General features: G+C 39.6%; 1 protein-coding gene across 6 annotated transcripts in view; it reads left to right on the forward strand.

Moving 5' to 3' along the window:
• The window catches only part of LOC124140405 (RNA-binding motif, single-stranded-interacting protein 3-like), a 321,419-nt gene that overhangs the window by 15,400 nt on the left and 291,616 nt on the right, over window positions 1-14,403 (forward strand). For 5 of the 6 annotated variants that reach the window (XM_046507936.2, XM_046507937.2, XM_046507935.2 and 2 more), the window contains exon 3: window positions 12,014-12,076. In XM_046507936.2, the coding sequence (XP_046363892.1) occupies window positions 12,014-12,076 (63 nt within the window). Of the gene's footprint in view, window positions 1-3,099; window positions 3,121-12,013; window positions 12,077-14,403 lie in introns of those variants that run through there. The other variant, XM_048381318.1, reaches the window with a different exon arrangement.

Raw genomic sequence — 14,403 nt, forward strand, 5'->3', positions numbered from 1 at the left:
TGTTCAACAGTGTTAATGGGACATGTGACACATTGGAGGCAGCATGTGTAACATATGCACATATGTCACCTGGAGCAGCCTTGTAAGCAGAATTATTGCCTATATAGGCCTGCTCACCGGTTTAATAATACCCAATAGACTGGCCTTAGGTAGTTGAAGTATACTACTCAAATGAAGTTTAAGAACACCCATTTTTTTTTATACGGCTATTATTTATAGTCTTGACAGATTAACTATAGCCATATGAAAAAATTGTTCTGTAACTTCTTTTGAGTAGCATATATTGAATACCCAAAGAAAAAAAACAAATCAGAAAGGTAAGGTGACTGAAACAAGTAACGGGATCGGGTGGTCAGGCTAACTGACTTAGTTGATGCACGTCATCGTATTCCAATTGCGTAGATCGATGCTCGTGATATCAATCACTGGATTGTCTGGTCCAGGCTCTAGAGGCGACTAATAGGATTGGGTGGTCAGGCTCACAGACTTAGTTGATGCACGTCATCATATCCCAGTTGAGTAGATCGATGCTCATGATGTCAATCACAGGATTGTCTGGTCCAGACTCTTAAGGCGACTAGTAGGATTGGGTGGTCAGGCTAACTGACTTGGTTGATGCACGTCATCGTATCCCAATTGCGTAGATCAATGCTCGTGATATCAATCACTGGATTGTCTGGTCCAGACTCTAGAGGCGACTAGTAGGATTGGGTGGTCAGGCTAACTGACCTGGTTGATGCATGTCATCGTATCCCAATTGCGTAGATCGATGCTCATGATATCAATCACTGGATTGTCTGGTCCAGGCTCTAGAGGCGACTAATAGGATTGGGTGGTCAGGCTAACTGACTTAGTTGATGCACGTCATCGTATCCCAATTGCGTAGATCGATGCTCGTGATATCAATCACTGGATTGTCTGGTCCAGGCTCTAGAGGCGACTTATAGGAGTGGGTGGTCAGGCTCACTGACTTGGTTGATGCACGTCATCGTATCCCAATTGCGTAGATCGATGCTCGTGATATCAATCACTGGATTGTCTGGTCCAGGCTCTAGAGGCGACTAATAGGATTGGGTGGTCAGGCTCACAGACTTGGTTGATGCACGTCATCATATCCCAGTTGAGTAGATCAATGCTCATGATATCAATCACTGGATTGTCTGGTCCAGGCTCTATTATTTACAGACCACCATCATATAGCTCGAATATTGCTGAGTGGGGCGTTAAAAAACAAACAAACATACAAACAAACAAAACTGGAGCACTGCAATAAATGCAACCCCACATTAGGAGCATGTCATTCTGATATCGTCCATATTCAAAGTGTAAACACTGGGAAGAGATCTACAATATTTTTTAGTTATGATTTAATTTCTGGTTTACAGAGCCTTTGTGTTAGCATTTCAACTAAGGAGTGTCCATTTGGAAACAGGTCTTGCGACCACTGAGTTTGAGGAACTGTTGCCTGGAAACAAGCTGATTAGTTCTCGTGTCTCAGTATCTCTATGTCCTGATAGTACATAGTGATGAGTTCCTAGTCTTTTTGTGATAAGACCAGACTTACATTTCTTGATTTACCTTCTGGAATGCGAAAAACTATGGAAGATGGTTGGGAAAAGAATATAAAAACACATTTATTTTCTTCAGTTAGTAGGGAGGGAAACAGGATGTCTCTATGTTATGATACTCAATCTCATTTAAATCAGATCTTAGTTCTCGCTATCGCTAAACAAAATCTGAGGACATCCCATTAAGGGTCACATCAGAATGACCTTTCATCTAACCAATCAGAGCGTCGCTTACCAGATCATGAAAGTGACTGTCGGAATGTGTTTTCTAATCATGCAACCACGAAATATTTAACACGGGGTATTCCGAACGACAGTTATGGGATTTATGATCATATCCATACAATCTAGGCCATTTATACGCCATTCCAGAATGTTCTTCTTATCAGTTTTAATTTTTTAAATCGTGAATACGTCAAAATATGTTTCGAAGCGTAGTTGCCACTTTGAAACTGGTGTCGTAAAGCTAGAGAAAGCTGCCTTCTGATTGGCTAATGTCGATTTCTTGTCAGTCATTTCATTAGTGGGTCAAAATTCGCGAAAGGTCGTTCTGACGTGACCCGTAATGGGATGTCCTCAGATCTTTGTTTAGCGGTAGCGAAAACTAAGGTTTGATTTTAATGAGATTGTTATGATACTGAAATTTGTTGATGAAGTTTTTACTGAAACTCGTGTGTACCAGGTAGTATGAGATTATCCTGTGACTGTTAACTCATAGGCTGCATGGGTTGTATACTCCCCAGGGAGATGAGAATTACATTTGTTGTGAGCAGTGCATTTGGAATGTGCACAAAGCCTTTGTAACACTATGGCTGTTTTAAATCTCTGTCCAAGTGTGGGAGTTTGGATTGTCATAACACTATAATAATCCCGAGTTGAAGGTAGGGGATACAATATTTCTTATCACTAAGAGAGGGAAATATGAAAGTCGTATCACTACAGTTATAGTAAGTATGCATTGCAAATTTAGGAACCTGCCTGTAACAAAGATTACATTGTAGGAATGTGTTTTTCTTCCAAAAGAATTCAGGCTCGTAATTTTATATGAAAAAATATCTGGTTTTGTAGCTAATACCTAATATTGATTCAAAATCCGAGGACCCCCCCCCCCATGGATATGCTATTACAAGGTGTCTTCTTTCTGATATTAAATGTTGTAAACAGCTGAAAATGGAAATAAAAGTCATTCCAGTTGTCAAGAAGAGCTTTAATGAGTTTTATAGTGTCCTTACTGAGTTAAATATTGTAAATAAATGCAGAAAGTGACATCTATGAATGTCCTGTTGGGTCGTTAAGGCCATTGCCGGTTATGTTGTACAAAGGTTGTAGATGAAAGATCTGATTTTGTGTTGTGAATGAACCTATATCTGGTGATAACCACGTATTATACCCCACTGGAAGTGTGGATATACCCAAGTGAAACTGGTAAGTACATACAGGGCTATAATAGGTCGTATATCACCTGGACGTACCAGGTTGTGAGGTGCAGTGGTATAGATATGGCTAGATCATGTCCTACGCTACAGCTGACACTTGTCATTTCAGAATGAAGGTAGGTTTATTTATGTGTTCATAAGCCTATACAGTTTTCCATTCTGACATAGTTATTCTATAATTGCATCATGAGAATTTAATTCATGAATGGCTTGATGGTTGTGCCTTCTCTGTAATAGTGAGTATGCCTGGTGTATATATCTATTACTGCTCTGCTATTGTTTATTGCTGTGAGGCATTCAGACTGATCAGTTTCGTTTCTTATGTGGTAACATGATAGTTGTTTCCTTCAGAACACTGAGATGAGACTGAGCTTGTTAATTGTAAGTAGTCTGAGATGAAAGGACACTTCTCAGTGTGTGGGGGTCACAAGCAAGGTGAGGTGGGGTTTGACGGCGTGTGGCCATAAGTAGTTTAGCTGTGGATAGTAGGCCGATTTGTGAGGTACACATTTTCCTGCTCGGAGTTGTGTCCCTTAGTGTGCCTGAGCTTTATGGTTGTGGGTTAAAGTAACAGATTCACTGTGATTAAGTGGAAAACATATTAAACACTCACTCACTCACTCACTCACTCACTCACTCACTCACTCGATCACTCGATCACTCACTCACTCGATCACTCGATCACTCGATCACTCACTCACTCGATCACTCACTCACTCACTCACTCACTCACTCACTCACTCACTCACTCACCCACCCACCCACCCACCCACCCACTCACTCACTCACTCACTCACTCACTCACTCACTGGGGCGGTCGGGTAGCCTTGTGGTTAAAGCGTTCGCTCGTCATGCCGGGTATGAAGCCCATTTCTGGTGTCCCCCGCCATGATATTGCTGGAATATTGCTAAAAGCAGCGTAGTATCAAAACTCACTTACTCAAATGCTATGTTAATATGGTAAGGCTAGGTCGATCTGTTTCATCGGGGTACGAGGGCCATAGTGTGGCCTAGTGGTTAGAGTGTTCACTCGTTAGCTGAAGGTCTGGTTTTGATTTCCAACATGTGGGAAGCCCTCGCTGAATCAAATGGTAGTTTTTTATAATAGTACTAGGACTAGTACAATAGCTTGTACAGTAATGCAGGGGTGAAAATAGTAGCTTTTATAGTAATGCAGGGAGGTGCAAGTAATAGCTTGTACAGTAATGCAGGGGTGAAAACAGTAACTTTTATAGTTATGCAGGGAGGTGCAAACAATAGCTTGTACAGTAATGCAGGGGTGAAAATAGTAGCTTTTATAGTAATGCAGGGAGGTGCAAGTAATAGCTTGTACAGTAATGCAGGGGTGAAAACAGTAACTTTTATAGTTATGCAGGGAGGTGCAAACAATAGCTTGTACAGTAATGCAAGGAGGTGCAGACAGTAGCTTATATAGTAATGCAGGGCGTGAAAACAATAACTTTTATAGTAGTGCAGGGGGTACAAACAATAGCTTTATAGTAATGCAGGGGGTACAAACAATAGCTTTATAGTAATGCAGGGAGGTGCAAACAATAGCTTTATAGTAATGCAGGGGGTACAAACAATAGCTTTTATAGTAGTACAGGGGGTTCAAACAATAGCCCTATAGTAATGCAGGGGGTACAAAAAATAGCTTTTATAGTAGTACAGGGGGTTCAAACAATCGCCCTATAGTAATGCAGGGGGTTCAAACAATAGCTTTTATAGTAGTGCAGGGGGTTCAAACAATCGCCCTATAGTAATGCAGGGGGTTCAAACAATAGCTTTTATAGTAGTGCAGGGGGTTCAAACAATCGCCCTATAGTAATGCAGGGGGTTCAAACAATAGCTTTTATAGTAGTGCAGGGGGTTCAAACAATAGCTTTATAGTAATGCAAGGGGTACAAACAATAGCTTTATAGTAATGCAGGGGGTGCAAACAATAGCTTTATAGTAATGCAGGGGGTACAAACAATATCTTATATAGTAATGCAGGGGGTACAAACAGTAGCTTTTATAGTAGTACAGGGGGTAGAAACAATAGCTTATATATTAGTGCAGGGGGTTAAAACAATAGCTTTTATAGTAATGCAGGGGGTGCAAACAATAACTTTTATAGTAATGCAGGGAGGTGCAGACAGTAGCTTTTACAGTAGTGCAGAGGTGCAAACAGTAGCTTATAGTATTGCAGGAGGCTGAAGCAGAACCGCTTTTATGGAAGTGAAAGACGTGCCAACTAAATGGTTTTATGGCTGCTTGATAGTAATGCAGGGTGTGCCAACAAAATAGTTTTTCCATCGCATGACAGGACCGATGTGCAGTGCCTAGCATCAAACAAACATTTTTTTATGCAGATTGTATGGCAGGACTTGCTTATCATTTATTTGAACACCTAGTGTCTTCACTGATTTTCAGTGATCAATTCATATAATTTTCAACTCTGTTTTGTATTTTACTCCAATGAAATCGTGGGGTGCTAACAGAACAACTTTTTATATCAGTTCAGGGGTATTATTTTAAAACTGCATTCCTTTGGGGTTTTGCATGTCACTGTGAAAGAGACGTCTCCATGGATGTTTCTGTAATACTTGACATGTTTGTGACTTTGGTGAATCTCATTGTGTTGCTGGAGAATATGTCAATCTGGCGTTTAAATGATATGTGGGCTCACCAGCACAGGTCGCCTGACTGTGAAACTGTTCATATATACAGTAGCGTGAGCGCGTTTGAGTTAACAAGCACTTGGACCATCATGTCACGGCATGTCAGTTTTGTCATAGCATGTCACATTGATGTGGGAGGAAGGCCTGAAGTGATGAATGTCTTAGACATTTGCCACATTGGCAAAATCAACGTGCAATTTTATGGTGCTGACAAACCTAGAAACATAATCAGGGTGAACTGGGATTCAAACCCACAGTAGACCCGTGAAGATCTGGGTTAAGATAGGTCTTCGGCAACCCATGCTTGTCGTAACAGGCGACTATGCTTGTCATAAGAGGTGACTAACGGGACCGGGTGGTCAGGCTCACTGACTTGGTTGATGCATGTCATCGTATCCCAGTTGCATGGATCGATGCTCATGACATCAATCACTGGATTGTCTGGTCCAGACTCGATTATTTACAGACTGTCGTCATAAAGATAGAATATTGCTGAGTGTGGCGTTAAACAACAAACAAACAAACATTTCAAACCCACAATCATAGGTTTCTGGCACACTGCAACTCAGCACATGGATTTCCAGTGCCTTAGACAACTGGACCACCATGCCGCCATATTTATAGTAATATAAGGGTATCGTACATATTAGTTCTAAATTGTTTATTTTGGATATAATTTTCTAGTTCATTGTGGATAAAAATACTAAAAACATTTCCCACGAGTAATGAATGAAACCCAAATACCCACCTTAGCGCCCAGTGCCCAGATATTAAATGAAGCCTGTTTTGTGATTGGTATCATTATATTTGTGCTGTCATGGATAGTTTATGTTGAAGGATATAGCATTAGGAAACCTGTATCTTATAATCTTTTCAGCAATAAATCATGCTAGTTAACTTCCTAAAGTAATGGGTAAAACAGGTTGGGAAGACACACGTTGCAAATTGAGCATTAGTTTATCAGACTTGGGGGCAAAAGCAAGGAGCTGGCTGTTGAATTATTTTCTCTTAACTGTTTTAAAAGACTGAAATGTTTTAATATGTTTCCTGTTTATGTTAGTATCTCTTCTTCATCATCATCATCATCATCATCATCATCATCATCATTATTATTATTATTATTATTCTCTTTAACAAATACTGACATACAGTAACGAAAAGAGCAGCAATTGTAAAACAAATAAAAATATTTGTATTTCTATTGATTGTGTTAATTAGTCCTTAGTGAACGCATTAAATGTAATCAGTGATTGATATGATCCTGTCAAATACTTTTCGATGACAAATATAGAATATTTATCCTTTCTTGACACTCATGCACAAGTAGATTGTTAACATGGTGCTTGGAACAACATTCTGTCTCATACTTCTGAGGTAGCATCCATTGCATGATGGCCTACCTGTGGGGACCTGGACCTCAAGTAGGAAACAGGTGACTGATTGGATCATGGGGTCAGACTTGTTGACTTTGATTGTGTGCCATCTTGGGACGGTTTACCTGATCAGAGTCAATTATTTACAGTGTACCATAATAGATGCGGAATATTGCTGACCTTGCATAGAAGAAAGAAACAATGAAGCTTGATAATGTTGAATTGTTTGATGATACACTGTTTCCACAAAGTGACAATTTCCAAGAGAAATGATTATGTGTAGGTTAGCGCCCCCCTCAAGGGTGCTCAAGGGTTGAAGTCCATATCGTCTGCAGAAAGGGGCGCAAACCCAGGTTTGCTCCCTTCTCATCTGAATCTAATTGTCCCAACACGGCGAGTTGCGCTTGCTGGGGTTGTTATGAATAATAACCACCCGCCAAAACAATGGACACAGCACACACTAGGGGTAAAACACCTGATATTCCCCCTACACAGGGAGAAGGGATATATTTCTCTAGTAGAATGGGCTATCTCACTGTCAAGTATATGATAAAGTTGTATATCACGTCAACGTAACACCATATGCATGACATGCATGTATTGTATTTCTGAAATATCTGTCATGTGTGTAGTGGCTTGAAGTGGGTGGAATTGAGAGGGGGCTGTGTTTTATTATAATTTTGTGATTAAATATTTGGTGACGTTACTCAATATCAGTAGGATGATAAGAAAAGACTTGGTTTGTGTTTGTCCTTGTGTATAAGGTTACAAGACGGTGGGAGATAGTAAACGGTGTTTGTTTTCCTATCAGCAAGCCAGAAAACTGTTTGAATAATGGAAGTGACTTGCTACACCCGAGGTTGCTGGGAGGAGAATATTTTGTTATTCTTAAGTTTTCATCGTCTTCTCAATTCTCATTGATAAAAGACTTAAACTATGCTTTAAGTTTAGCTGTGTGGATATTTTAAGACGCTATCATTTCTGGTATTCCATTTATGCAGTTTGAATGTGAAGCTATGCCTACATATTGCAGTACTGGTACATTTTAGCATGCCACTATTTTGCACATGATGTTTTCTCGGACTGCGTTCCAAGTTTTGCAGATGTAATACATTTTGCACTACTTTAACACTCTTTTTATGATGAGAAGAAAAGTTGTTTTGAAGATTGAAAGATTCTGCCTGGCACCTTTATGACCAACTGAGTTATGTAAATCAATGATTAGTTATTTGTTTTCATTCTTGAGCGACGGGCAGTCGGGTAGCCTAGTGGTTAAAGCGTTCGCTTGTTACGCCGAAGACCCGGGTTCGATTCCCGAAATGGGTACATTGTGTGAAGCTCATTTTTGGTGTCCCCCGCCATGATATTGCTGGAATATTGCTAAAAGCGGTGTAAAACCATACTCACTCACTCACTCATTCTGAAGCGCAGCATTGACAAGTTAATTTTACTTTGCTGCAAGAACTGAACACCAAGTGAGCAAATGTCATATGAATTGGCCTTCGAAGTTAACTGTTAAACATCTTGAAACTACAAGGCTACGAAGCTGACATTCTGCATGAATGATCCCAAACAAGGTGTCGTTAAAATTCAAACAATTCCAAGTTCAAACATGGTGTGACAGCAGCCATATTGAAAATGTCATTTTTGTCCATTTCTTTGCCAAATCTGTATGTATCATTTCTGACCAATATATTGTTCCTGAAAGTTTCATGTGAGTTTCAGAACTTTTTGTTATTTTTAGTTTAGGTTAAGCAATACGTAATTGGTTTGTCAGTGAATAGTGTTCAGATGTCCATTGGCGCTGATACCATTTATTGGCTTGTCAGTGAATAGAGTTCAGATGTCCATTGGTGCTGATGCCAAATTGCATGGATTCTTCTCATCCTAACAAGTGATTTTCCTGGGAATTTAGTTCTTTGGAAATAAAACACCCCATTAATGCCATATTCATTAATTATGAGATTCTCGTACTACGTCCTGATATTGGTGCTTTGCAGATGATGTGGGGGGAATGCTGATAAGATGCTACAACCAACAGAGTTTGGGTTATCAGTTTGGCTGCTGATTGTAGTGTATAGATGTTGACAGGTGCCCCTTTCTCAACTCCTGCCTATGCATCTGACTGCAAGATGGCGGACATCGTTCTAACTGCTATTTTCCGGAGATTATGTTTTGTTTATGGCAAAGAATTACACACTTCAGATTTGTTCAGGAAATGATAAATTGCTGTAAAATCTGTAAAATCACAAGTTATATTGCACTTGTTTAGTGTGTTTGATGTAGAAATCTGTGACGTGATCCTTCTTGCAGATAAATGTGCTAATTCATTTAATTTTTCTAATTACAGGATACCAAAAAGTTCACTATCAGATGGGTTTTGAAGAAATAGATTGCTTTTACATGCAGAAATATGCGAAATGTCAATGTTTTTTGTTCGTTTGTGTGTGTTATTTCAATTCATTGAAGAGAAAAACTTTTGCAATCATCCTGTAAAATCTGATGATTCGGCTCATTTTGTAATTACAGGAAACATAAGAAATTTACTTTGTGATTACTTTAGGAAATGCTTGTGTACGGGACTTTAAGATAACAGTCATGTTTTCATGCTTGATTTATCGTTTACAAACTTAATAATAGAATTGAATGTGCTAAAAAACATGAATATGCTATGCCATTACAATTGCAAGATCTGTGAAGAAAACATGAGTTGGTTGTCTGTCTACCAAGTATGCAGAGATACGAACGAGGTGTAATTTCCATGTTGTCGTTTCCGTTTTCCTCCCCATTTTCAAGTAGCCAGGTGCGAGGGTCCATTACTGATGGTATTATGCTTACAAGTAAAGTAAGACATTTTAAAAAAAAAATAAGAGCAATAAAATAAGCTGTACATATAAGAGCCAGGAAATTCAAGTTTGTTTTGAAATGTCATCAATATTTAGGAAACATTCACTTTTGTTTGAGGTCTTCATGTTTTGATATTGAATGTTCGGAAAACAAGACGGAGAAAAGTTTCCCATTAATCACATTTGCAGTCCCATGTGCAGTTGAACACTGTCTGCAGAGTACAGGATCTCTTGTTTAGACGTTCTCACAGAAACAATTCTAGTGATTGGGTGTAAGACAGACACAAGCCATGTTGGTTTTGACATCTGTAACTAACCAGACTCGATGCTGTGAGTGTGTATCGTGATGTATGTTATACAAGGTTCTTTTTGAACAAAAACTCAGGTTATCCCAGCAAGTTAATTCAAACTGCAGACCCTAGAAACCATCTTATCTCATGGGTTTAATAATCAAGCCTTTTTTGGATACGCCTGTGGTGCTCTAGGAGTTATGGATGTTGTTCAGATTATCGGTACATGACTTTATAATTAGGGTCAGCAGGTGAACAATCAGGGCACGTTTCACAAAGTGATCGTAGCGCTAAGACTATCGTACCTCCTATATTTTACAGTTGTAGCACTACAACCGCTTTGAGAAACTTGGCCCATTATTTTTTGTTGCTTGAATCTTGTTGACTGATAAGATGATAAGATGTGTGTGGTATGGGATACAGGCATGAAATAACAAACCTGTACAATTGTTGATGTTGGTGAGCAGGTGCTATGTTACATCACCAGTATTTTAGTTAGCTATGTTTTTGTTTGTTTGTTTGTTTGTTTGTTTGTTGTTTAACGCCACACTCAGCAATATTCCAGCTATATGACAGCTGTCTGTAAATTATTGAGTCTGGACCAGACAATCCAGTGTTTGACATGATGAGCATTGATCCAAGCAATTGGGATCGATGACATGCATCAACCAAGTCAGTGAGCCTGACCAACCGATCCCGTTAGTCGCCTCTTACGACAAGCATAGTCGCCTTTTACGGCAAGCATGGGTTGCTGAAGACCTATTCTACCCCAGATCTTCATGGGTCTTTTAGCTATGTCACTGTGGCAAGCAAGCAAATACAAGCACATAGTAACTGAGTGCATTCATACCTGATATTTTGCTGATGTAAAACCGAGATTTATTTATTATCCAGAGGCCAGACAAACTATTTTAAAGATAACATTGCTCAAAGTTTGAGCGAAGATTTGTTTATTGTTCACACCAAATTTTGTAGTTTTGTTTTAAATTGCATTTTCATCCTACTTTATTTAAAAGTTAACTTAAAAGTAACTGTGAAACCATTTTTTGGTCTTCTGCATCTTGGGATTCTGGCTTCGAACACCCACGAAACAAGAGAAAATTCTACCTATGCTAATATTTACCTGTGAGTCTCACCTGCCTAAACAAGTGAACTCTGACCCACATGTGAGTTACCTGAGGAAGCCGATTCTTGATCACCAGTATTTTAGCTATGTCACTGTGGCAGGTAGATCTTCCAGCTTGGAAGCTCTTGTCCCAACTCTGTGTAAACGCCACAGGGATGTTCTGACTGTAGCATTAAAGAACATAAACTTAACAAGAATCCAACTTGAACATTTAACATAAACTGTCTTCTTAAACCATGAGGACAAAAGACCCGTGAAGATTCAGGTTAGAATTGGTCTTCAGCGATCCATGTTACAAGAGGCGACAAATGGGATCGGGTGGTCAGGCTTGCTGATTTGGTTGATACATGTCATCGATCCCAATTGCGTAGATTGATGCACATGATGTCGATCACTGGATTGTCTGGTCCAGACTCAGATTATTTGCAGATCGCATTCATGTAGCTGGAATATTGTTGAGTGCGGCGTTTAACCACGCACCAACAAGTACAAGGACAAAACTGAATGTTGTGTTAAATATATATAGAATAAGTAATTTTGGCACATTTGATGCATGGTATTCGCAAACTGTTTGCACAGATTCCACTAATTACCTCGTTAACATGTTGTCTGGGTTTATACCCTAATGAGCCAGCACTGGGCAACAGGACTGCCAGAAAGTGTGATAAAGTATTTATGTCCTGTTAATGAACAACATTGTTTATGTTCCAGCCAACCACCAAGGCTGCTCCAGTGAAGAAATCGGCTGCGGTTTACCCTTCTAAACAAGTACAGGTAAGAATATCTGACCAGCCTCCACACCTGTCCAAGGACAGTAGGCCACTTTGAACCACCATCAGCAGCCCTGCAGTGGAAATGAACATTTGTTTGTGGATGTTGTATATATTGTCAGCACCATTGAACACCTTTTTGATGGAAATTGGTGATTTACAAGTCCATCATCGTCTTCATCATCATCATCATCATCATCATCATTGTTATTAATATTATTGTCATAATGTGGGCACAGGTGGCACGGTCGTCAAAGGTGCCTTAATTCGCTGTGCAGAGTTGCATCTCTTGGCCATGCCAGAAACCTACAGTCGGGTTTGAATCCCGATTCTCCCCAATTATGTTTCTAGGTTTGTCAGCCCCATCCACATGCTCATGGGTTTAACCTGGGTGGTTAACGTCCGAGACCTTCATTACTTGGGGCTTTTCTTCCACATTAAGCTGACATGACGTGATATTACCAGAATACTGTTCAAAGGGGCATCAAACCCAACTCACTCACTCACTCAGTGTATCATGGATTTTGAGACCATGGATCGTTATCCCTCGTTAACAGCCTGTCAATAGTCTTGAATCTGGTTTACTTATCTGGGCTTATTTCTATGCCAAGATTCCAGTCAGGTGAAAAATTAGTGCTGCTCGCAGCAAATTAATTTATTTTGTCTACTCTGTGAATGATTAATGTGTTTCAGAGATAAACATGATGCTGTTCGGTTTAAGTAAATTATGTTTTTAAATCAGCATGCTTGTCTGCTAGGTGGAGGTTGACTGATGCGAAAAGGGGCCAGATGATACAGATGATAGAGAGACCATATGTTGTGAGCTAATTAGTTCATGGATCCATGCTCGTTAAGGATGTGTCATTGACCCGTGCCCTTGTCCATATTTTGGTACAGGAGACGATAAACTGGTTTCAATGTTGGTTCGTGCACCAAGCTTCACACATTAAGCAGGTGAGCACAGGTGGCAAATCTGCACCATATATGGTCCTAGATGCACAAACGTAAAGTCCTTAATTACATGTGTAAATAAACATGGAGGTATGTCTGCTTGCCCGGGAAATAAAACTTATAACACACTCTTCTGATAATGTTTATTGGGCAAGGGCAATTGTACTTAAAAAACTTTGCATAGTCTCTTCTTTCTTTTAATTTTACACGGAGGACAAATGGATGCTTTGCTAGTGTCATTCAATTGCAGCCAAGAAGAAATCAATCATCGCCTGTCTCCTCTGATAGGTAGACGGGAACCCATTCAAAACAGAAGTGGTGGCCAGCATAGTTTTACCTTGACTCACAAATACGGGGTCCAGGGGATCCCCAATAATTAATTTGAAGGGTCCTTGCAGGCAATGTGGGTCATGTAAAATAATGAAATGGTGTCGTGTACTTTACATTTTGATAATTACTTTAGAGTCTGGAATGAATCAATGATCATGTGGACAGTGGTCATGATTGATAGCTGAAATAACAGACACCCATAACTGCTCTTGATACTCTGTAGGTACCATGAATATTAGTGTGCACCCCTTAGGATGCAGTATATTTTTTTATGCGTCCATTTTCTACATTTGTGCGTACATGAATCTGGACCAGCTAAACCAGTGATTGAAAGCATGAGCAACAATCCACGCCATCGGTGGCCACAGAGTATCACTACCTGATCATCATTTTCCGTAGCTGTTGTAACAAACTTGAGGTATTTGCTCCAGTTGATATCTTTGTAGGAACAAGGGAGAGAACAAACATAGTCAATATGTTGGTGTGACTAAATAATAAGGTAAAATCTTACAGGACAGGATTACCTCCCTTTACGTGATTACTTCCCTTTATAGCCTCTTTCTCTGTGTGCCTGAAGTCCTTCGGTATGTGAAAAACAGTAACTGAGTGCATTCAAACCTGATATTTTGCTGATGTAAAACCAAGATTTGTTTATTATCCAGAGGCCAGACAAACTTTAAAGTTGGAGTGAAACTTTGTTTATTGTTTACGCCAAATTATGTAGTTTTGTTTTAAATTGTATTTTAATTGTACTTTATTTAAAAGTTAACTTAAAATAACAATGAAAAGTTTTTTTGGTCTTCTGCATCTTGAGATTCTGGCTTAGAACTCCCACGAAATAAGAGAAAATTCTACCTGTGCTAATGATATTTACCTGTGAGTCTCACCTGCCTAATCAAGTGAACTCTGACCCACATGTGAGTTACCTGAGGAAGCCTATTCTTCATATGCATGACTTTTGTGGACCTCGGGAAATTACCCCCCCTCAGTTGGAGATACTTGTTGGGTTGTGTGAATAAAGATGGCCCAGCCAGACTCCTTGGTCCCCTG

This window comes from Haliotis rufescens, unplaced genomic scaffold (genome assembly GCF_023055435.1).
Source record: "Haliotis rufescens isolate VD_foot unplaced genomic scaffold, xgHalRufe1.0.p SCAF_37, whole genome shotgun sequence".
NCBI lineage: Eukaryota > Metazoa > Mollusca > Gastropoda > Lepetellida > Haliotidae > Haliotis > Haliotis rufescens.